This window comes from Mustela putorius, unplaced genomic scaffold (assembly GCF_011764305.1).
Source record: "Mustela putorius furo isolate JIRA1106 unplaced genomic scaffold, ASM1176430v1.1 tig00000450_pilon_pilon_pilon, whole genome shotgun sequence".
NCBI classification, from domain to species: domain Eukaryota; kingdom Metazoa; phylum Chordata; class Mammalia; order Carnivora; family Mustelidae; genus Mustela; species Mustela putorius.
The window spans coordinates 9,154,467-9,176,390 of NW_025421385.1; the positions used below are offsets into that span (position 1 = coordinate 9,154,467).

The 21,924-nt window shown below is 42.2% G+C and overlaps 2 protein-coding genes across 11 annotated transcripts in view; one reads left to right on the forward strand and one right to left on the reverse strand.

The window, feature by feature from the left end:
- Positions 1 to 2,344: 2,344 nt before the first annotated feature.
- GTF2H5 (general transcription factor IIH subunit 5) lies at positions 2,345 to 17,250 on the reverse strand. Its single transcript, XM_013044963.2, has 3 exons — positions 17,113 to 17,250; positions 16,295 to 16,367; positions 2,345 to 4,727 (listed from the first exon to the last, which is right to left on the reverse strand). Exons 2-3 carry the CDS (start codon positions 16,327 to 16,329, stop codon positions 4,547 to 4,549), a joined length of 216 nt encoding a protein of 71 aa, XP_012900417.1. The 5' UTR covers positions 16,330 to 16,367; positions 17,113 to 17,250; the 3' UTR covers positions 2,345 to 4,546.
- Positions 17,251 to 17,285: 35 nt separating this feature from the next.
- The window catches only part of SERAC1 (serine active site containing 1), a 58,323-nt gene continuing 53,684 nt past the window's right edge, over positions 17,286 to 21,924 (forward strand). For 8 of the 10 annotated variants that reach the window (XM_004770877.3, XM_004770879.3, XM_045080114.1 and 5 more), the window contains exon 1: positions 17,286 to 17,427. The gene's annotated coding sequence lies outside the window, so the exon portion shown is untranslated. Of the gene's footprint in view, positions 17,428 to 17,499; positions 17,759 to 21,924 lie in introns of those variants that run through there. The other 2 variants (XM_045080117.1, XM_004770880.3) reach the window with 2 other exon arrangements.

Sequence of the window (21,924 nt, forward strand, 5' to 3'; positions counted from 1 at the left end):
TGTCAAATACATAAAATAAAATCTTAAAAAAAAAAAAAAATACGGTAAAAGCCACGGATGACGACCCATCAAGGTCACACTTATATTGGGAAAGTAAAAAAAGAAGATTGTGATTGAGGAAGAAAACAGACAGGACTTCAATCCTGTAATTGCTTTAGTTCTCTTAAATCAACAGAGTTAATACGAATGTTAACACTGAATGGTACAGATGTTATGTGATCCAATCTGTTTGTGTTGGTTTGGATGCCAGCAAGCCCCCACACGCCTGACTCCCAACAAAATGAGTGACCTGACCTGTACTGTCCCGCCTGCACAGACCCACCTACCTTTGTCCCACATTCTCCTTATATGAACCCAGAAGTATTGTCAGCACTTTAGAGACCCTCCTTGAAATGTTAGTCCGCTTTCTTCCCAGTGTTGGCCTCACTGAAATAAATTCCTTGCTTGTTTCACACTGTCTCTCTGCCTTCAGATTCTGTCAGCAGCCAGGAGGCGAATCTAGCTTGGGACCCCTGGGGCGGGGTGCTCTTTCTCCCTTGGGCCCTGGGGACAGTCTCGGAAAAATGAACTACTTGGGTATTTCCCAACAAGATTCAAGTTGCTGAAGAGCAGCTTCTAGGTCAGTGGAGGTAGTGGCCACCAGTATGCTAGGTACCCGACGCTCATTTTCTCAGAATCCCCCCTCCCCCATTGGCTCATTCTCCCTCCGCTGATTATGAAGAAATTTCTTAAACAAGTGTCCATGGACATGTGTGTGCCTGTGGGTATGTGCTGAAATCCGCCTCCACTGTGCTCTTCCAGATTCAAAGTAACTTTAGTTCAGAATCATGTGCTTGCCACGTTAACTTACAATCACTCAAACTGTTTTTGAGGACAGGTAATTCCTGTTTTCAGAGAGAAATTCAGTGACCTGCCCCAGATCTCGGAGCCAGCAAGCAGGGAGCAGACGTGCCCATGCAGGTTGCCTCTTAATCACCTTCTGATAGTGAGAATAAAGTATTTAAAACGCTTATTCAGGAACCTCACCAGCAGAACTTTCAGTGTCATCTTTGCTGCAAATGAGGTAGAGTTACACACACGTGAGAATGTTCAGAGTATATTTGTGAACTGCATAATTTCTTCACCTTTAAAATATATCCTCTTCCTATCTAGGAGAACCTTAAGAGAATGATCCCAACATTCTAGTTAAATCAAAAGGAATCACACCAGAGCTTTTATTTAGTTTCTTTGAGGTAAATGAGGTTTACTGAGCAACTACAAACTGGAGTAAGTACACACTATTTACCATCTTCTCAGAAAATAACACAGGTATGTCGAATCACCTGTTTCAGCTGATGTTAAGAGCAATACAATCAATAGTTTTGATTACCACCCATGGTGTCTATCAGCAATAAAGGGGAGTAGTCTTTGTTGCCCATTATTAGTAGCATTCCTACCGTTCACCAGAACTGATTCCCAATATACATTTTTACATTAACTGTGATGCATACTTAGGATGCCTGGAATTTTAAAGTAATCCCATGAAATTTCACAAGGAAATCAGGGTTCAAGGAATTAAGCATTTTTGACTTGATACATTATTTAAGGAGAAAAAAAAAAGCACTATCAAGAAGTTAGAAATTAGGGGCACCTGGGTGGCTTAGTGGGTTAAGCCTCTGCCTTCGGCTCACGTCATGATCTCAGGGTCCTAAGATCGAGCCCCGAATTGGGCTCTCTGCTCGGCAGGGAGCCTGTTCCACCCCACCCCCCCACGCCTGTTTCTCTGCCTACTTGTCAAATAAATAAATAAAATCTTAAAAAAAGAGAAAGAAGTTAGAAGTTAGTATAACTCTAAATATCACAATTTTAGCACACAGATATCTGTGACTGGTCACCTAACCTCTGTGAATTGAAGTGATTCTTTTTGCAGGTTAGACAATTTAGTCAATACTACCTTTTCATAATATTCAGGACTTCATCTTTAAAAAAGACAATAGTCAATTTCTCCATTACCAAGCAGCCTGTGTCTCTTGTTCTCAACATCTAAAATGCACCAAATCAATTAATGTTGGTCAGATTCCAAGAAAGGTCTGGGTAAAATGTCACTCAGTTATGTCCTATTCTCTCAAAGTTGAACAAGTCAACTAAACAGCTGATGGTGGGCTTCCTAGTGTCACAGTGTCCTGTCTTTCTTAATGCAGTGTCCGGAGATAAATATTTAACATTTGCTCCAATAGGATTCTTTAAAAAATGAGAGCTGGGGTGCCTGGCTGGCTAAGTTGGTTATATGTCTCTACCTTTGGCTCAGGTCATGATCCTGGGGTTCTGAGATCGAGTCCCGCATGCTCCATGCTCAACAGGCCAGTCTGCTTTTCCCTCTCCCTCTACCTCTCCCCGTGCTTCTGCTCCTCCTCCTTTCAAATAAATAAAATCAATCTTTGGAAAAAAAATTTAAAAATGAGAGCTGATGAAAGATTTTCCTTCACATAAGACTCTTTGCATTCACTGTTCAATATAGTTTTTTTCCATACCTTTTAAACTGGGATTCTAAGAAAATTTTTGTAAGGTTTCATGTTAATATAAAAGGTATTAGCTGACAAATATCTGAGTTTTATTTGAAATTGATTTAGATATGCCTGAAATACAAGATTCAGTACCATTTCAGTACAGCTGGAAATTTTAAAGAAATATATTTTCTACTCAACACATTTTAGTACCAATTGTACCAATAATGCCACAAAATTGTTTGCATTGTTATATGAGAATCAAACTTCTGTAGCTTGATTTATATTGATGGGAATCATGATAAATGGAGAACTGTATTACAAGCCCCCCGGAGGATGCCTTAAACCACAGGAAGTACTGAGCCCTGTGTAGACTAAGATGTATGTGCATCTTTATGACAAAGTTTAATTTATAAATGGCACACAGTAAGAGATGAAGAATAATTAATAATAAAATAGAATAACCTGTTATGAAGGTTATGTGCATATGGTCTAGCTATCTTACTGTGCTGTACTCACTGTCTTTCCTCTTGGGGCTCCTCATGTGAGATGACAAAACGCCCAAAGGATGAGAAGTGAGGTGAACATGTAGGCATCGTGGCAGCACTAGGTTACTACCCTCTGACAATAGTGCGAAGGACAATCATCTGCTTCTGGACCTTGGTTGCCAGTGGAAAGGGAAATCGTGGATAAGCAAGGACCTACTGTACCAAACGGTGGCAGTGTCCAGCTTGTGTGACTGAAAATGGTATACAGGTGCTTTGAATAAGCACACCACAGGAGGGAAGAAAACGGAGTTACAACATCACAAAAGTCCTCTTCTCTCTTGGAAAATTCTCATCAAATGAACCCATCCTGGTTAACACCTTCTTCAGGAAGGGCAGCAAAGCTCCTATCAGTGTTATTTCTGCCTCCAAACAATCATAAAACCATATGCAGTACATCTGAACCTCATCATCCCACTTCCCACAAGACTCACTTTGTTTCTATCTGCTCTTACTTGCCTTTCTTTAAAACTGTAGTTGATACACCATCTTCTGTTAGTTATAGGTGTATAACATAGTGAGTTGACATTATGTACATTATAAAATGCTCACCACGGTATGTCTAGTTAACTGTCATATATAACATTATTACGGTATGACTGACTACATGCCTTATGCTGTCCTCTTTCTACAGTCCTTATTTCTTTTTAAAAAGAGTTTAAATGGATTCTCATATGGAATAAGGCACAAATAAAGCAATTTTTTTTTTAAACAAAAGAACATTTTCCCTGATGGGAAAGGAAAATGTGACTGAAGAAGTTTAAACACAGAGAAGATAAAGCTTGTAATGCAACATTCCCCCTTCCCATTTGGTTATTTCTAATCTTCTACATGTGGGGTTTGAACTCATGACCCTGAGATCAACACCTGAGCTGAGATAAGAGTTGGACCCTTAACCAACTGAACCACTCAGGCGCCCCAAACTCTCTATACTTTAAAAAAACTGTATTTTTAGGGAAATGCAAACTGTAGCTTACGCCAATGTAACATAGTGCTCTTCCCCTTCTTCACCAGTACAGCTGGCCAGGATGCAGATACTAAATGCACAGACATAAATATTACCAAAGCCCTACCTTGGCATATTTATCTAGGTAATCAAGTTTCTAATTAGAATAGAACAAACCATACCCACACCACAAAATCCCACATTAACAGGAACAAGCAAAACCCCTAGGTTCAACTGGTAAGGCATATTCCATTATATTCTTACTGTAGTAAATTGGTATTAAAAGGGTAGGAAAACCACGTACATTTTAATGTAGGATAATAAAAGCCAAATTACAGACAACCAGTGAATTTTTCTTTCTTTCTTTTTTTTTTTTTTTAAATTCTAGGGTACATGAAAAGGGGGGAAAAACAAACAAGAAAATCAGGGACTTTTTTCTGAACAAATGACATCACAGTTTTTCCCATGATATGCGCCCAAGCCAGGAAGTCTCATCTGTCCCACAGGACACTGAATGGTGACAGTCTCACATTTGTTACTTCTAATTCCTATGTGGTCAATATTGAGTATCTTCACTTCTGGGTAAGAGAAAAAGCATTTTGGTCCATTAATTCACCTACTCGCTCCTGGAGGACGTTAACCAACTCTGCGATAACAAAGACATGAGTGTCATCAATGTCTTGAATGATGAACTTCTTCCCTAAGGCATTTGATTCGTCCAAGTACAGCAGGAACTGCTTCATGGCAGGGTCACTGCAGAAAGAAACACATGATAACGACACACTGTGCTGTCAAATTACACCTGAGCAATTAGAATTGGGCATGCAGGATTTTTAGGGCAACTGTAAAAGTTCTAAATTGTTACTCAACTCCGTACTTCCTGTCTCAAGCATTAGACTTTTAGAGAAAGAGGCCAATGATGAGATTTTAAAAGATTAATTTGTCACTGACAAGTGAAAAAGTAATGTTCAGAGTTTTGCAGTTATTAGGGCCTAGAATCACAGCTCCCTTAACTGATACAAAAAATGAATTTCCTTACTTGCCTATGACCATTATATCTAAGAAGTCAACAGACTTTCACTATCTTGCCAGGGAATAATTAATTGACAAAACCAGTTAAACAGTCACTGTGATAAAGCAGGGTGATAGCAAAAGTCAATCTCAGCTTTATCACTTGTGACCTTAACATGTACTTAAACTCTAACGCCACAAAATAAGCCTACATAACAGACTGTTAGAGAAATTAAAGGAAAATAATGCCAGGGATAGTGTTTGGCTTGCAGCAGGTTCTCAAGTTCTTTTTCTTCATTAAAATTCTGAACTTTTTAAGTTTAAACTATCACTCAGAATCTTTAAAGGAAATTCTACCAAAATCTTCTTGAGAATACTGAGCTCAAAGAAGAGACATAATTTAATTATATTTATTTGTGATTTTTAGTTTGGAATGAGTAGAGAAAGTCCCATGGAAAAGAGGGATACAATTTCTAGGATTTACATGGGGTGTCTGGGTGAGTCAGTTGGTTAAGTGTCCAACACTTGATTTCAGCTCAGTTCATTAGCTCAGGGTCCTGGGATCAAGTCCCTTGTTGGGCTCTGTGCTCAGTGGGGAGTCTGCTTTCGGATCTCTCTCTCTCTCTGCCCCTCCCCTCACTCTCCCCTGCCTCTGTCTCAAATAAATAAATCTAAAAAGAAAAGAAAAGAAAACCCTATTTCTAGAATGTACCCAAACATATCTCTGTCAAAAAAAACCCGAATCACAACAAAGACAGTCTCTAGACCCAATATAATGTACAACGATGTAGTTAGCAACAGATGAAAACAAAAATGTCAAGTTGCATATAGTTTTTTTAAATCTTAGAGAACATGTAACTTTACAAAATCTTATTGTTTCTTAAGGAATGACATCAGTTACAAAGATGACAATTCAAAAGAGGTCATTGTAATTTCCTGAAAACATTAAAAACAAGTTTAACGTCTTTTAAGTACAAATTAGGCATAAGTGAAGCTAACAAAGGTAAAGGATTTCAAGCACTACATGAGTATGGTTTATGGTATATTAACTGTTAATAAAATCAAATCTTCCTGAAAAGATGATTTTTTAAATTATTTTCAGTAACTTAACCATTACAGTGATTTTATTAACTGACTACACCATAAAATGATGTGAATAAATAAGTCTGCACACATCAGAATTGACACAATTTTATTCTTTTTATTTTTTATTTTTTTTTAAGATTTTATTTGTTTATTTGACAGACAGATCACAAGTAGACAGAGAGGCAGGCAGAGAGAGAGAGAGAGGGAAGCAGGCTCCCTGCCATGCAGAAAGCCCGATGTGGGACCCGACCCCAGGACTCTGAGATCATGACCTGAGTTGAAGGCAGCAGCTTAACCCACTGAGCCACCCAGGCACCCAGAATTGACACAATTTTAAATTTAGTTTCTAGTATGCCTGTCATAGATAGGTTCAGAACACCTAGGTTATGCTTGTCCACTTAGGTTTGGCAAAATCCAGTCATATTTTATTGTTGCAGAATTAGAATGACCACTCTAATGTGCAGAATTGATTGGTTCAGAAGTAAACTTGCTCCTTTAAGCTTTATTCGTGTATTCAATAAATATTTACTGAGCACCTGGATGTGCTAGGCAATATCCTGGTCCTGGGTATTCGGCAGTGAACAATACAATTCGCAATCCTCCCTGCTACGGAGCTTACATTTTACCGGGAGGACTATGATAAACACACACGCGTGCGTGCGAGCAGCAGGGAAGTCGGGCGAGAAATGGCAGTGATGAAAGTGAAAGGGTCCTGTAAGTTTAAACGGAGGAGGCAGGGAAGGCCTTTCCAAGCAGCGCTATCTGAACAAACAGGAGGAGGGAGGAAGCAAGGTGTGTGGTGACTCAGGCGAGAACATCCCAGGCAGAGTGAACAGTAAGGCTGTGGAGGCTGGAGAGGGGTGACCAAAGGGGACAGAAGTGGGAGGTGAGGCCAGAAAGTTAGCTGTAGCCGGGCCAGATCCCAAAGGGCCTTGGAGGTGATTTTATCAAGTGTGGCTTTTACTGAGTGACATGATTTAACTTACAGACTGACTTCAATTTTAGACGTAAGGATCATGCTGCCTGCGGGGATAAGAAAAGCCTGGAGGGTAGCGGAGGCAAGGGCGGAAACAGGGAGACTGATTAGAAAGTGACTGTAGTGGGGCGCCTGGGGGGCTCAGTGGGTTAAACCTCTGCCTTCGGCTCAGGTCGCGATCTCAGGGTCCTGGGACTGAGCCCCACATCGGGCTTCCTGCTCAGTGGGGAGCCTGCTTCCCCGCCCCTCTTCTCTGCCTGCCTCTCTGCCTGCTTGTGATCTCTGTCTTCAAATAAATAAATTAACCTTAAAAAAAAGAAAGAAAGAAAGAAAGAAAGTGCTTGTAGTGACCCAGGCAAGAGATGACCATGGTTTGGACCTACGTGGTAAAAGTGAGATGATGAGTAAGTACTTGGATTCTAGACATATGTTGAATGTAAAGGCAACATAATATGCTGAGACTAGACCCCAGCTTTGAAGGAGAGGAATTAGGAGACTCCCAACATTTTTGGTCAGAGCAAATGAAAAAGTGGAGTTGCCTTTTACGGAGACGAGGAGGAAGTAGGAGGAACAGGTTTGCTGGGAAGATCTGGGTTTTAGGCATGTTACATGCGAGATGCCTCCTGGCACCCAAGAGAAGAAACCGAGTAGGAAGGTGGATATACAATTCTGGATTTCGGCAGCCAAGTCCAGACTGAAGAGAAAAAGTCAGTCATCAAGCCCTGACGAGGGAGTGAACATAGCTACAGAGAAAAGACCAGGGACCAAGCCCCAGACTCCCTGATATAAAAGGTTAGGAAGAAATGGACAATCAGCAAAGTAGACTATAAAGCAGTGAGACTGAGTTAGGAAGGAAACCCTGAGTCCTGGAAGATAAGTGAACAAAGGACCTTCCGGAAGAGGAAGTGGTCCACTGGGTCAGGGGCTGGGAACAGGCACAGTAAGGTAAGGACTGAGACCTAAGTGCCAGGGGGACTCACATTCGCGCTTTGAATCAGCATGTTGGTGTTTTCAAAATTTTTGCCATTTGCATACTATCTTTGCTCATTTAGCACCCCTTGTAACACCTGAGTTATACATTACTTACTATTTTTCTTTAAATTGCCTTTAAATCAACTTTTAAACTTGACCTCGCCTGGCATGAATCACCAGTCATCCCAATGCGTTTTCATCCTCAAATAAATCAAACTGGTCATATAAAAACAATTTGTGTCCTCCCCCTTTCTCCCCCTTTTTAAGATTTTATTTATTTATTTGACAGAGAGATCACAAGTAGGCAGAGAGGCAGGCGGGGGGGTGGGGTGGTGAAGCAGGCTCCCCGCTGAGCAGAGAGCCCGATGTGGGGCTCGATCCCAGGACCCTGAGATCATGACCTGAGCTGAAGGCAGAGGCTTCACCCACTGAGCCACCCAAGCGCCCCTCTCCTCCTCCCTTCTGTGTTCTACTGCGAACCATCTTGAACCCCAGCGCCATTCCCCATACCTGGGGAAACCTGCTCACTGACAAAGGAGATACTGAGAAAGTGACTGGCTGGTGAGACACTGAAGTAGCTTCTTCCCTTCTTCATACCCTCAGTTCAACTTTTTTTTGTTGTTGTTGTTGTTGTTTATTTGACAGACAGAGATCACAAGTAGACAGAGAGGCAGGCAGAGAGAGAGAGAGAGAGAGAGGGAAGCAGGCTCCCTGCTGAGCAGAGAGCCCGATGCGGGACTCGATCCCAGGACTCTGGGATCATGACCTGAGCCAAAGGCAGCGGCTTAACCCACTGAGCCACCCAGGCGCCCTCAGTTCAACTTTTTGAAAGGAAACAGCAATTTGTGACTGAATTCTCAAGCATGTACCTGAAATATAATTTATAATGATTCAAAATGACAAAATTTAAGGGACTTTTATCATGAAACATTGAGGGAACTGGAGTATCTTGCCTGAATACAGGGCTATTTACTCTACTTCTTCATGAAGAGGCCACGGGAGAACCTGCTGGTAAGAAAGAAAAACAAAACCAAGTGCTCACAGACATACTTGGTTGAAGTCCTGGGTTCAGGGTTAGTGAGCAAGGGAAAAATGTCTTGGTTCTGGAGATGTGAAAGTAGGAATCAATCGACTCCTTCCTACATAACCTGAATAAAACTCCTATAATACAGGATTTGAAAAAGTATTACACCACAATGGCTCTACTAGGATGATGTAGTTTGCTGTCAAACAGATCACAGACTTCACCGGTCACCTGCACAAAATTGTCAGGATGGTCCGTCCCGTCAGAATGATGATCTCAGCTCAATCAACAGTAAACTATCCTTCCTGAAAACAATTAGCTAACAAGAATAGCTACTTAAAAATCTTAAAAGTATTTCTCCAAATTCTGTATGCCCTGAGAAAAGAATGTTTTAGAAAATTGTTATCAAACAATGAAATAAAATGGCTTTGTTTGCTTAAGTTTATTTCCTTCTTACGAGCATTTTCCAAAGTGTTTCTGGAATAAGCCTATTGTCCAGCTTGAGATATAGGTACCTTTACTAGGACCCAACATACTGTAGATGGCTCACAGGGGACATTGAGCTAACCAAAGTAATAGTCTCAAGTTCCCAATATGACATACACTAGGTTTACTGTCAGAAAGATATGACACTAAAGACAGCACTGGACTCAGCCTAACTCCAAGCCCCAGCTCAGTCAACCAATATGCATGATATATAAAAATCACTAAACCTCTCCATGTCTTAGCGTCCTAGACAGTAAGATGGAGACAGTGCCACTTATACTGGAGGGTTGCTGGATTGGAGAATACATCTAAAAACACTTTGCTCATAGCAGATACTCAAATGAAGAGCAATTAAAATGCCTAGAGTTTTGGGGTGTGTGGGAGGATATAGGCAGAAAGGTTCAAATTACCTACTTCTATCCTTATTAAAGGATTTGCTGTTACAAAAAAATTTTTTTTACTAGTCTGTGTGTATGATATTCTAAGAAAATGCATGCACACTTTTTTTTTTTTTTTGAAAATTTGCACAATAAAGGGGGCGCCTGGGTGGCTTAGTTAGTTAAGTGTCTGCCTTATTATGATCCCAGGCTCTTGGGATCAAGCCCTTAGTCAGGCTCCTTGCTCAGCGGGGAGCCTGCTTTTCCCTCTCCCTGCCGCTCCCCCTGCTTATGCTGTCAAATAAAGAAATAGAAAATCTCAAAAAATAAAAGTAAGAACTTAACACAATATTATGCTTAAGTTTTGTGTTAGACAGTCTATGTCAGGCTTACTAGCTTGGGCTCTGAAGCAGAACACTGTGGTTTACAATCCCATCTTAGCAGCTGTATAAGCCTGAGCAATTAATTTCTCTGTGCCTCAATTTCTGCATCTGTAAAATGGGATACAAATACCTATATCTGGGCACCCAGGAGGCTCAGTCAGTTTGCTGAAAGTCTGCCTTTGGCTCAGGTCATGGTCTCTGGGTCTCAGATCAAGCCCAGTATCTGGTGCCCTGCTCAGCAGGGAGTCTGCTTCTCCCTCTGCCCACCCCTCCATCCATGTGCTTGCTTGCATGTGTGCTGTCTCTCAAATGAATAAAATCTTAAAAAAAAAAAAAAAATCTGCATCTCATAGGATTGTTGTGAGAACTAAATGAGTATTACCAAGGACTTAGGACAGTATCTGGTAAACACTCAGGGTCATCATCTTTATTTATCATTGTATTACACCATGTCATTATCCCTTATCCCTTAAAATGTTTTCAAATACTTTAATACCTACATTACTTAATTACAAAAAGTCACAATTCTTTTTTTTTTTTTTTTAAGATTTTATTTATTTGTCAGTGAGAGAGAGTGAGCACAGGCAGACAGAATGACAGGCAGAGGCAGAAGGAGAAGCAGGCTCCCTGCTGAGCAAGGAGCCTGATGTGGGACTCGATCCCAGGACGCTGGGATCATGACCTGAGCTGAAGGCAGCCGCCCAACCAACTGAGCCACCCAGGCGTCCCTACAGTTCTTAATTTAATAACTCAACATTTCAACACTTCCATTCAACACCTGGTGCTTGTCACTCCAAGTGGCACTCCCTACACCCCGTCATGTTTGATCTCTAGCATCAAGAGTCTATGTCTCGATTTGGCTCACACTTCCCCTTTGTTTTGTTTCTTATATTCCACATGAGTGAAATCACATGGTTTTTGTCTTTCTCCGACCAACCTATTTTGCTTAGCATTATATCCTCAACTTTATTAGCACACTCAATTACGTATATATTGTTAAAGATTTATTTGAGAAAGAGAGCATCATGTATACCAGTGCACTCAGAGACTCTCAAGCAGACTCCCAAATAAGCCGGGAACCCTGATGGAGCAGGGCTCGATCTCTCAACCCTGAAATCACAACCTGAGCTGAAACTAAGAGTCAGACCGGTAACCGACTGAGCCACCCCTCAATCTCCTACATTTTTTCTGCAGTTCTGATCACTTCCTTAGGGTCACCTCTTTAGGATAAACTTCTAGAAATGGAATTATTGTGTTAAATCATATAAAAGCTCAAAATAACCTATTACAAATTGCTTTCTAGATCAGCCGTTTAAGACTACACCTCTGGGGCGCCTGGGTGGCTCAGCGGGTTAAGCCTCTGGCTGGATTGTGATCTCAGGGTCCTGGGATGGAGCCCCAAGTTGGGCTCCCTGCTCAGTGGGGAGCCTGTTTCCCATGTCTCTGCCTACCTGTGATCTATCAAATAAATAAAATCAATCTTAAAAAAAAAAAAAAAAAAAGACTGCACCTCCATCATCCATACTGGTAGCTTGGGCAGAGCCTGCTTTTTAAAAACTAAGACTGGAAGACAATAGTCACTTCATTTAAGAGCTATTTTGATGTAACTTGCCAAAAAGGGGGTCTGGCATACAAACCTTTTTGGTACTGAAACGTGAATCCAAGCTATCAGAACCTGTTCTTATCTCCACTATTATCATTGTGGTAACAGAGTTCTAATGGAACATTAGTAACCCGAATTTACGCTGAGATTACATTCCTTGACTTAATTCTGTTGACAAAATTCATTCAATACACAAAATATTTACTAAATACCTGCTCTTCATACTAGACACTGTTCTGGGTGGCCAGGGAACTTCCGTGGGTACAGCCCTTCTAAGCAGCAGAGGCTCACAAGAGAGAGGTAAACGACGTGAAAGAGCAGAACAAAATGGTAGATGCTTTTGCCTTATTCTTATTTGCTTCTCATACACAATACAGGATTACAAGCCAAAGCTATCAGGGTAAGACTGGACTAATAATATTTTTCTCCAAATCCTTTGCTCTCATGTTGTAAACCGGCTGGAATTTGCACCTCTGCAACAAATCCTCCCTGCTGGAGCACTTGCCACACCACGAGGGTAACTGTCACCCAGGAGGTCTGTCCAGCACCTGCAATCAGACAGACGCTGTCCGGCACCCGCTGCCGCGACACTGCCGTGCTCGGCTAGATTTGGGAAAATGCTTGGTGCGAGGCTGGCAGCTGACATCGTGGATCCCAACAAAGAGGAAGGTTTCACCAATCTCATTTTGATATAAAAACTCCAATTTATAAACAAAAGAGTTTCAATTTAGCCTTAGATTTGGGTTTTCGATAAGCCTTGTGAGGAAAGCGTCTTCTTGGAACCCAGCACCTTGACTTTTCCAGCTCACTGACAGTTAGGTCTTAATGGCCGCTATCATAATCTGATTTATCTGCTTCATTACTAGAGACTTCAAATCTGTTAAAAGGAACTGATATGGAATTTAAATATGGCAATAAGTTAAGCCATCCTAAGACAGGTGTCAAAGTCAGACTCCCTTCCTGAAGGAGGCCACACACGCCTGAAAAGAATCTTGCTGGCCGCTGGAACAGAATATGTGAACAGTACTATCTGTGCCGTGACAGATGACCTTGTACGGTGATGTGGCTAGAATCTGGAAGGAAAATAAGTGGAATGATAGAATAGTTTTAGGAGACTCGAGTAGTTTGCCTACGAACTTCAGACCTATCAAATTCTGTACTCCAGGGGCACCTGGGTGGCTCAGTGGGTTAAGCCGCTGCCTTCGGCTCAGGTCATGATCTCGGGGTCCTGGGATCGAGCCCCACGTTGGGCTCTCTGCTCGGCAGGGAGCCTGCTTCCTCCTCTCTCTCTGCCTGCCTCTATGCCTACTTGTGATCTCTCTCTGTCAAATAAATAAAATCTTAAAAAAAAAAAAAAATTCTGTACTCCAGTACACCTAGAGGCTCCATATAATCTATGGGGATTATGAGGTAATAAACATAATGATACTATGTTATTAAGCATCTTCTCCGGGCTCCTGGGTGGCTCAGGGGGTTAAAAGTCTTCTCTTTGGCATCAAATACAGACATGAGGGGAACTGAAGGACTCTTCCAGTTACCATCCCAACATGTGCATCTGATTGTGGAGTACCCACCAGCCCTGACCATGCACTTTATGGATCTGTCATTTCTCAGGCCTGAAGTCTTTTTGGAAGATTTAACCTTTGGGAAGACAGTTACCTTTTCAAAAAATTGTGCAGGCTACACTTCAGAATTCACCTTGAAGGAAAAAATTAAAGTTCTGCCAAGGGCACTGACTATCTGCAAAATAAAATTTTAGTGACCCTGGTGCAAAACAGTTCTCCATAGGAAAACCTGTGCTCAACCTTAAGCCAAGTAAGTGCTTCCCAAACTTTTAATGCTTCTTAACAAGTTCTTTCGCATATACAATTTTGATTTAGGAGATTTAGGGTGAGGTCTCAGATTTTGCATTTCTAACAAGTTTCAGATGATGCTGTTGCGGCTAGCCTGGGGTTACACAGAACAGCAAAGTGACAGAGGGCCATTAGAGCTCAGGCAGAATTCAGAGGTTTGATTACATGACAGCAAACCAGGCAGACAGCTCAGCCCATCAGGAAAGAAAACTTAACACCTCAGCTCCTCTTACAAATCTGTATACTCTGTCCTCAGGGCTACCCTGAAGGCCTACCACTGCGATTTTAATGAGTCTCCTAGAGTTCTGCTCTTTAAAATGCAGTCCAGTCATCGTAATTTTTCAAATTAAAATACAGATTTAACACAATCCCTATCATTATTCCCAAAAGTATTATTTTCGAAACGGACTAAATTATTCTAAGTTTACTCTTGAAGAGGCAATAATGACAAAAGAATGGATGTGGGCCAGGACTAAGGAGAGCAGCAAGGAGAATGAAACAATGTGATAAAAAAGAGATACCTATGATTAGAGAAAAGAATAAATGCAGTGAAATAATTGTTCAGCTAAAAAAAAAAAAGCGTGAATTCAGATCTTTACCTAATATGGCTGTCCTCCTAACAGAGTCTAGATAAATAAAACTTAACACATCAACAAAAACTAAAATACAAAAATCTTACAAGAGAGAAGATTTATTAAATCCAGAGGTGAAGCTCAAACTGTGATATGACAAAGTTTTAAGAAAAAGAAAATATGAAAATTAGCGTAAAAGTCTTTTCTAAAAGAAAATAGCACATTGTTTTTAGATCTTATGGGATCTAGAGCCCTTCCCCTTGCCTTCCCAAGTGAACACTTCTCTAAGTACTTTTTTTTTTTTTTTTAAGATTTTATTCATTCATTTGAGAGAGACAGCACAAGCAGGGGAGAGGTGCAGAGGGAGGGGGAGAAGCAGACTCCCCGCTGAGCAGGGAGCCCAATGTCGGGGTCTATACAAGGACCCTGAGATCATGACCTGAGCCAAAGGCAGCAGCTTAACCAACTGATCCACCCAGGCACCCCCTAAGCAGTTTATTCTTATCAACACGTGTTCTAGTCTCTCACATTAAAACCAAACCAGAGTCCCTTACCATATCCTTCTTCAGCCATCTACCCGCTTCTCCATTCCTTTGCTCATTACTACAACAAAACTTCTCCAAAGAGACTTCTCACTTTTCCACTTCCTCACCTTCCTTTCCCTTCCCAAAGTGCTCCAATCTGACATCTATCTCACCTCTCCATGAAAACTCTCATTAAGGGGAGGGGCGCCTGGGTGGCTCAGTGGGTTAAGCCTCTCCGTCTTCGGCTCAGGTCATGATCTCAGGGTCCTGGGATCGAGCCCTGCATCAGGCTTTCTGCTCAGCAGGGAGCTTGCTCTCTCTCTCTCTCTCTGCCTTCTTGTGATCTCTGTCAAATAGATAAATAAATCTTAAAAACATAAAAAGAAGAAGAAGAAAAAAGAAATAGCTGACTTCCAGTGTGTCATCTTAGTCCATCTCTCATCACCAGGGACTCACTTTTATAAAAGATTCCCTCTTAGCTTCCCTCCTACATCACTGGTTCTTTCCTTCTTATCTTTGTTGTGTCTATCCAAACACTAAATCTGCACGACTCAGTGCTGAGCACTTGAAATGTGGCCAGCCTGTGAGATGGGCTATGAAAGTAAACTCCACACTAGATTTTGAAGCCGTGGTATGGGGAAAGACAGCAAAATTTTGAAATCTTAGTATGAATTCTGAAGATTTAGAACATGTGGAAATATTCTGGACACAAGAGTAAATAAGACATATTGATTTCACCTGCTTCAATTTACTCTTAATGTGGCTAATAAAAAAGTTAAGACTACACATAAATATAATGTGATTCACATTTTATTTCTATAAGACAACGCTGTTATACAAGCCAGAAGTATCCTATGGTTTGGGTTTGCTCCTTCCCCAGCCCTGCTATCACGAACAAGTGAAGACTGAGCAAGAACTGGTCCAGTAGTTCAGGTTTTTCCGACTGCGTGGTAACAAAGTCCAATGTAGCTTGCTTTGAGAAATTCAATGCTGCCCATTAAGGTTTCTAGCTTCTCCTAGGAAATGTGCGCCTGGTTTAAGAAATCTTCAACTGGCTCTTGATTTTCTTACTCTTTTCAGGACTATAGCTTGTGATGGTGAAGACATAGGCAGACCTTAAAATTCTAGTCAATCTCCCTAATGGTTGGAGGACAATAACGAGCTCTGTTCCTCTAAAGAGCATTGACCTAAAAAATACACTGCCCTTGACCAAAACGGGTTGGAAATATGTCAACTACATCAACTGGACTAAGACACTGAAATCTGGCACCAGAAGAAAAGCTGCAACGAAATATGTCCCACTTGTTATGTAAGAAAAATGAAGTTGAGAATGCTGAAAGACTTGATTCATTTAGATCTTAAAACAAAACGAAAACATGGGTTTTAGAGGAGGTACAGTACATCAAGATTCAATATGGAGATTTAAATTTCATTAAGTATCAAAAGTACTAACCATTCTATTAGCACTCCTTTCAAGACGTTGACCATCTTTTCCCAGGCAGAAGGTGCAGATGACCTTTAAAATGCTAATAAGAAAGGTAAGGTGACAATAAATTTTTAAAAATCAACTTCAATATACTTCAGATATTTGCCTCTTGAAATGAGACAAAATATTAAATGTCACGTTAAATATTTAAGTATGAAAAACAGAGGGCTAACATTAAGAAAACAAAGACATTCTGATTTCTAAAATTTAAAATGAGTCTATTGGACTATTAATGCAGATATCTTACTTGCAAATGCTACACAAGGCAGTCCTAATGAAAGCAAGCAACCGAACTCTATGCCCGCGTACCCAATTCAACTTTAGAACATGAGTCACAAGATTTCTTTTCCCGCCCCTTATAACGATAAAAGATAATATTCTGGGAGGCAGAAATCACAGAATGGGAGCTGTGAAAGGGATGGTGAGGTCGACCCTCTCATTAGGGCGAAGAAACTGAGCTATAGCTCCGGGGGTGGGGGGTGGAGAGAGCGGAGCGGTCTCCCTATAACCACACTAGCTCAGGTTCCCCAATGATCTGCCCAAGCAGGAACATATCCCACGCAGCGGACGCCAGCCTAACGCTTAAACTCGTGCACCTGGGCGCGAGCCATTACCTCCCGTAACAAAATCCGCGGTTCATTACAGCGGGAGAGCCTCCAAGCCTCTTCAGGATGGGCCCCGAGAGGTGCGGGACACCGCCCCGTACCCCGCACCTGGAGGACAGGCTTTTAGGTCTTTTCTTCCCCCTCCCCTCTTTCCTCGGGAGCCCTCGGTTTGCCACGCACCTCACTTTCCCCTCTCGCTGGGCGAGCCGACACCAAGACCCTCCAACCGCAGAACCAGCAGCGCTTCGGCCCTCGCCAAGGGTGGCTGCGCCGGCTACGTCATCGGTCAGCGACGCTCTTGTGGGTGGGGCGCGCCGACGGGAGGCGGAGCGCGAACTGGGCCGAGGGGCGGGGCGGGGAGCGACGGGGGCGGTGTCACGTGCCGCCGGGAGCCGGCTGGAGGGCTCAGGCTGGGAACCGCGGAGGAAGGTGGGCTCCCTGCCGCCTAGGTGGGCGGCGATCGGCCGAGAGCTGGCCGAGTCCGCGTGCCGGCAGGTAGGAAGGGGAGTCCGGGCTCGTGGGGGCGGGCGAGGGCGTCGGCGAAGCCGGCGCGGCGGGGAGTGGGAGGACGGCGCGGGGGCACGGCCCCTGACACACCGGCTGACCCGCCGACCCGTCGCGGGGAGGGAGGGCCTCCCCCGAGCCGCTCCCGCCCGACTCTTCTTTCCCGGCCGCTGCCCAGCACTTGTTCCTCCCTGAGGCCCTCAAAGCAGCTGCCGGTACCATCAGCCTCCACTGGGTTGTCACGGAACGATGAGGAGGAGTAAGAAAGTGTCTCATTCAAATCGGAGCCTGCCAGCCCAGCTTCTACCTGGGACCCGAGAAGGTGGATAGATCGAATGCGGTTAGGTTTTTAAGCCCCGAACGGTCACTGTAAGACCCCAGAGGGCTCCAGAATTAATCCTTTCCCCAAATTTGGATGTGTAGTCTCATAGAGCTCTCTAATTCTTTTTACCGGTGGAGGTATGAGGCTCTTGCTTAGCGTCCTTAGGTTAAATTGTATTTCCCAGTTAAGCTAATGGGTTTATGTGATTAATAAGCCCAGCTCTTATATCCATTTCCCTCTAATCAGCCCTCACATTTTTTCCTCCTTTTGGTTTCCGTATTGCTGGTTCTGCGATCGCCCTAGGTATGGTTCTTACAAAGTGTCTTTTGATCATTAAAATATTTTTATGATTTTTTTTAATTTTTAAAATTCTTTATTCAAGTATAATTGACATGGAAGGTAATATTAATTTCAGGTGTGCAATATAAGGATTTAACAATTCTGTGCATTACTCAGTGCTCATCACTGTACGTGTACTCTAATCCCCTTCACGTATTTCCCGCATCTGCCCATTCACTTTCTCCCTGACAACCACCAGTTCTCTATATTTAAGAGTCTGCTTTTCTTTGTTTTTTCCTTTGTTTCTTAAATTCCACATATGAGTGAAATCTTACCATATTTGTCTTTGATTTATTTCACTTGCCATTATAATCTCTAGATCCATCCATGTTGTTGCAAATGGCAAGATTCCATTCTTTTTTTTTTTAATTTTTAAAAAGATTTTTATTTATTTATATTTATTTATTTGACAGAGATCACAAGTAGGGGGGGGGGAGCAGGCTCCCTGCTGAGCAGAGAGCCGGATGGGGGCTGGATCCCAGGACCCTGAGATCATGACCTGAGCCAAAGGCAGAGGCTTAACCCACTGAGCCACCCAGGCACCCCTTGAGGAACTAATGTACTGTTTTCCACAGTGGCTGCACCAGCTTGCATTCCCACCAACAGGGCACAAGGGTTTTTTTTTCCCCACATCTTCCTCAGCACTTGTTATTTCCAAGTATCTTTTCTTTCCTTTTTTTTACCCCCTTGCAAGCATGCTCCTCCTGAACATTTCATTGACCCTCCACTCTTGCTCCCCAGGTGCTGGTGTCAGGCCTACACATGAATCAACTGTGATTAATCTAAGCCCCTCCTCTTAAACTTAGCGAGTTCTTATCTTTCACCATTACTTCAAAACCTGCTTTTCTAACTTACTGTGTTTCTCTGAATCAGGATTTAAAATCTCCATCCATTTATTCAAACATTTTTGTGCACCTGGTATGTGTCAAGACACTGTTGTAGACACTGGGAATACAGTGATTAACAAGCAACCAATTTCATTGGGGGTGGGGAGGAGAAAGATAGCAAAATCAGTTAAGGAGAAGGTAGATGGTGATGTAATAAAGAGTGACTGGAAAGGCTGCTTTGTTTAGAGAGTGTCAGAATCGCCTTCAGAGCCCCCAAATGATATAACTTAGGTAGGCTCTGGGGAGGAAGCTGCAAAATAATTGCAATATTTATCTAGAAAAGTAAACTAACATAAACAGCTAAGAAGAGCTTGAGACAGAAGAGTAATGCTATCAAAATACAAAAGTACAACACAAGACAGTGTGATAGTAGTACAAGACAGAACAATGGAACAGAATAAACATTCCAGAAACAAAACAACAGAGAAATGTGTGTGCCTATGTGTAGGCTTACATGTACATGCATTTATAAGGTAAGGTAAGGGAAGGGAAGGGAAGAGATCACAAATTCGAGGGAAAGGGAAGTATTAGTAAATGGTGAAAAATGGCATTCAGAAGGATTTCTGAATTTAAAAAAACACTTCTATGTATCAGCAATAACTAACTGGGAATTTTAAATTTAAAAAACAGGTACTGTTTGTGCCAGTGTTCAAAACTAAAGGTATCTAGAAACAGATCACACTGAAGCTGTATAGTCCCCTAGGAAGGAAGTTGTAATGTTCTATTGAAACACAACAGAAGACCCAAGTAAATGAAGAGATACATCGTATGCATGGATGGGAATACTCAATATCATAAAGGTGTCAGTTTTCCCCAATTCTGCAAATTCAGTACAATTCCAGTTAAAATTTTTTTCATGGAACTTGACTAAGGACTAAGAACAGCCAAGTCAATTTTGAAAGAAAATCAAATGAAGTCCCTTATCAAAACTTAACTTGAAGAAGGTGAGGGAAACCAAGGATTCAGGCAACACTTAGGTGTTTTCCTTGAGCTACAAGATAGATCAGTTCTCATTTATAATCCAAAACCATTTGCCATTTGGTCGCAGTGGGGAGGATGAGTAGAGCAAGATTTTAGGGAGAAAAAAATTAAAGAACAGTGTTTTTGACAGTTAAATTTGAAAGATCTGTTGGATATCCAAGTGGAAATGTTCCGGTAGCTGCTGGACAGATGAGTCTGAAAAGAATCTGGCTGAAGGTACAACTCTGGGATCACTGGCATATAGATAGTTAAAACTGTGATGGGTTAGAGTTAGGTTTGGGTACATTACAAAGAAAACAGATGATGATAATGCCTTAACTCTTCATAAGATTCCATAGCTAGGCAGGCCATAGCTGGTGTGGCAACAGCTCCATGATCATCAGGGCCTTGGGCTCCTCTTCCTTGCTGTTCTGCCTTCTTTGGCATGCTACCTCGTGGCTGAGATGGCTGCTTTAAGGCCAGCTGTCACCTGCTCATAGCAAGAGGGAAAAGGGAAAGGTGAAGAAAGGCACATACTCTTTTTTTTTTTTTAATTAATATATACTGTATTATTTGTTTCAGGGGTACAGGTCTGTGATTCATCAGTCTTACACAATTCACAGCACTCACCGTAGCACATACCCTCCCCAGTGTCCATCCCCCTCCCACCCCATCTCTCCCCTCCCTCTCTACTCCATCAACCTGCAGTTTGTTTCCTGAGACCAAGAGTCTCTTAAGGTTTGTCCCCCTCTCTGGTTTTGTCTTGTTTCATTTTCCCCCTCCCTTTCCTTATGATCCTCTGTCTTGTTTTTCAAATTCCTCAAATCAGAGATCATATGATAATTGTCCCTCTCTGATTTATTTTGCTTAGCATCATACCCTCTAGTTTCATCCACGTTGTTACAAATGGCAAGATTTTGTGGTCTTTTTGATGGCTGCATAATATTCCATTGTATATGTATACCACATCTTTATCCATTCATCTGTTGTTGGATATCTAGGCTCTTTCCATAGTTTAGCTATTGTGGACATTGCTGCTATAAACATTTAGGTGCACGTGCCCCTTTGGATCACTACATTTGTATGTTTAGGGTAAATACCCAGTAGTCCAATTGCTCAGTCTTAGGGTAGCTCTATTTTCTACTTTTTGAGTAACCTCCTTACTGTTTTCCAGAGAGGCTGCACCAGCTTGCATTCCCACCAACAGTGTAGGAGGGTCCCCCTTTCTCCGCATCCTCACCAACACCTGTTGTTTCCTGACTTGTTAATTTTAGCCATTCTGACTGGTGTGAGGTGGCATCTCACTGTGGTTTTGATTTGTATTTCCCTGATGCTGAGTGATGTTAAGCACTTTTTCAGGTGTCTGTTGGAAAGGAACATGGTCTTAAGGACACTTCTAAGAAGTTGCGTGTGACACATCCACTGAGAGCCCATTAGCTGGTTTCTAATCAGTGGTCACAAGTAGAGGAAAAGATAGATAATGTAGTCTTTATCCAGTTATCTGTGTGCCCAGCTACGATTCAGGGTTGTTGTTTTTTTAAATTTTTTTGAAATAAACATATAATATATTTTTATCCCCAGGGGTAAAGGTCTGTGAATCGCCAGGTTTACATACTTCACAGCACTCACCAAAGCACATACCCTCCCCAATGTCCATAACCCCACCCCCCTTCTCTCAACCCCCTTCCCCCCAGCAACCCTCAGTTTGTTTTGTGGGATTAAGAGTCACTTATGGTTTGTCTCCCTCCCAATCCCATCTTGTTTCTTTCTTTTTTTTTTTTTAAAGATTTTTTATTTATTCATTTGACAGAGCGAGATCACAAGTAGGCAGAGAGGCAGGCAGAGAGAGAGGAAGGGAAGCAGGCTCCCTGCTGAGCAGAGAGCCCGATGCGGGACTCGATCCCAGGACCCTGAGATCATGACCTGAGCCGAAGGCAGCGGCTTAACCCACTGAGCCACCCAGGCGCCCCCCATCTTGTT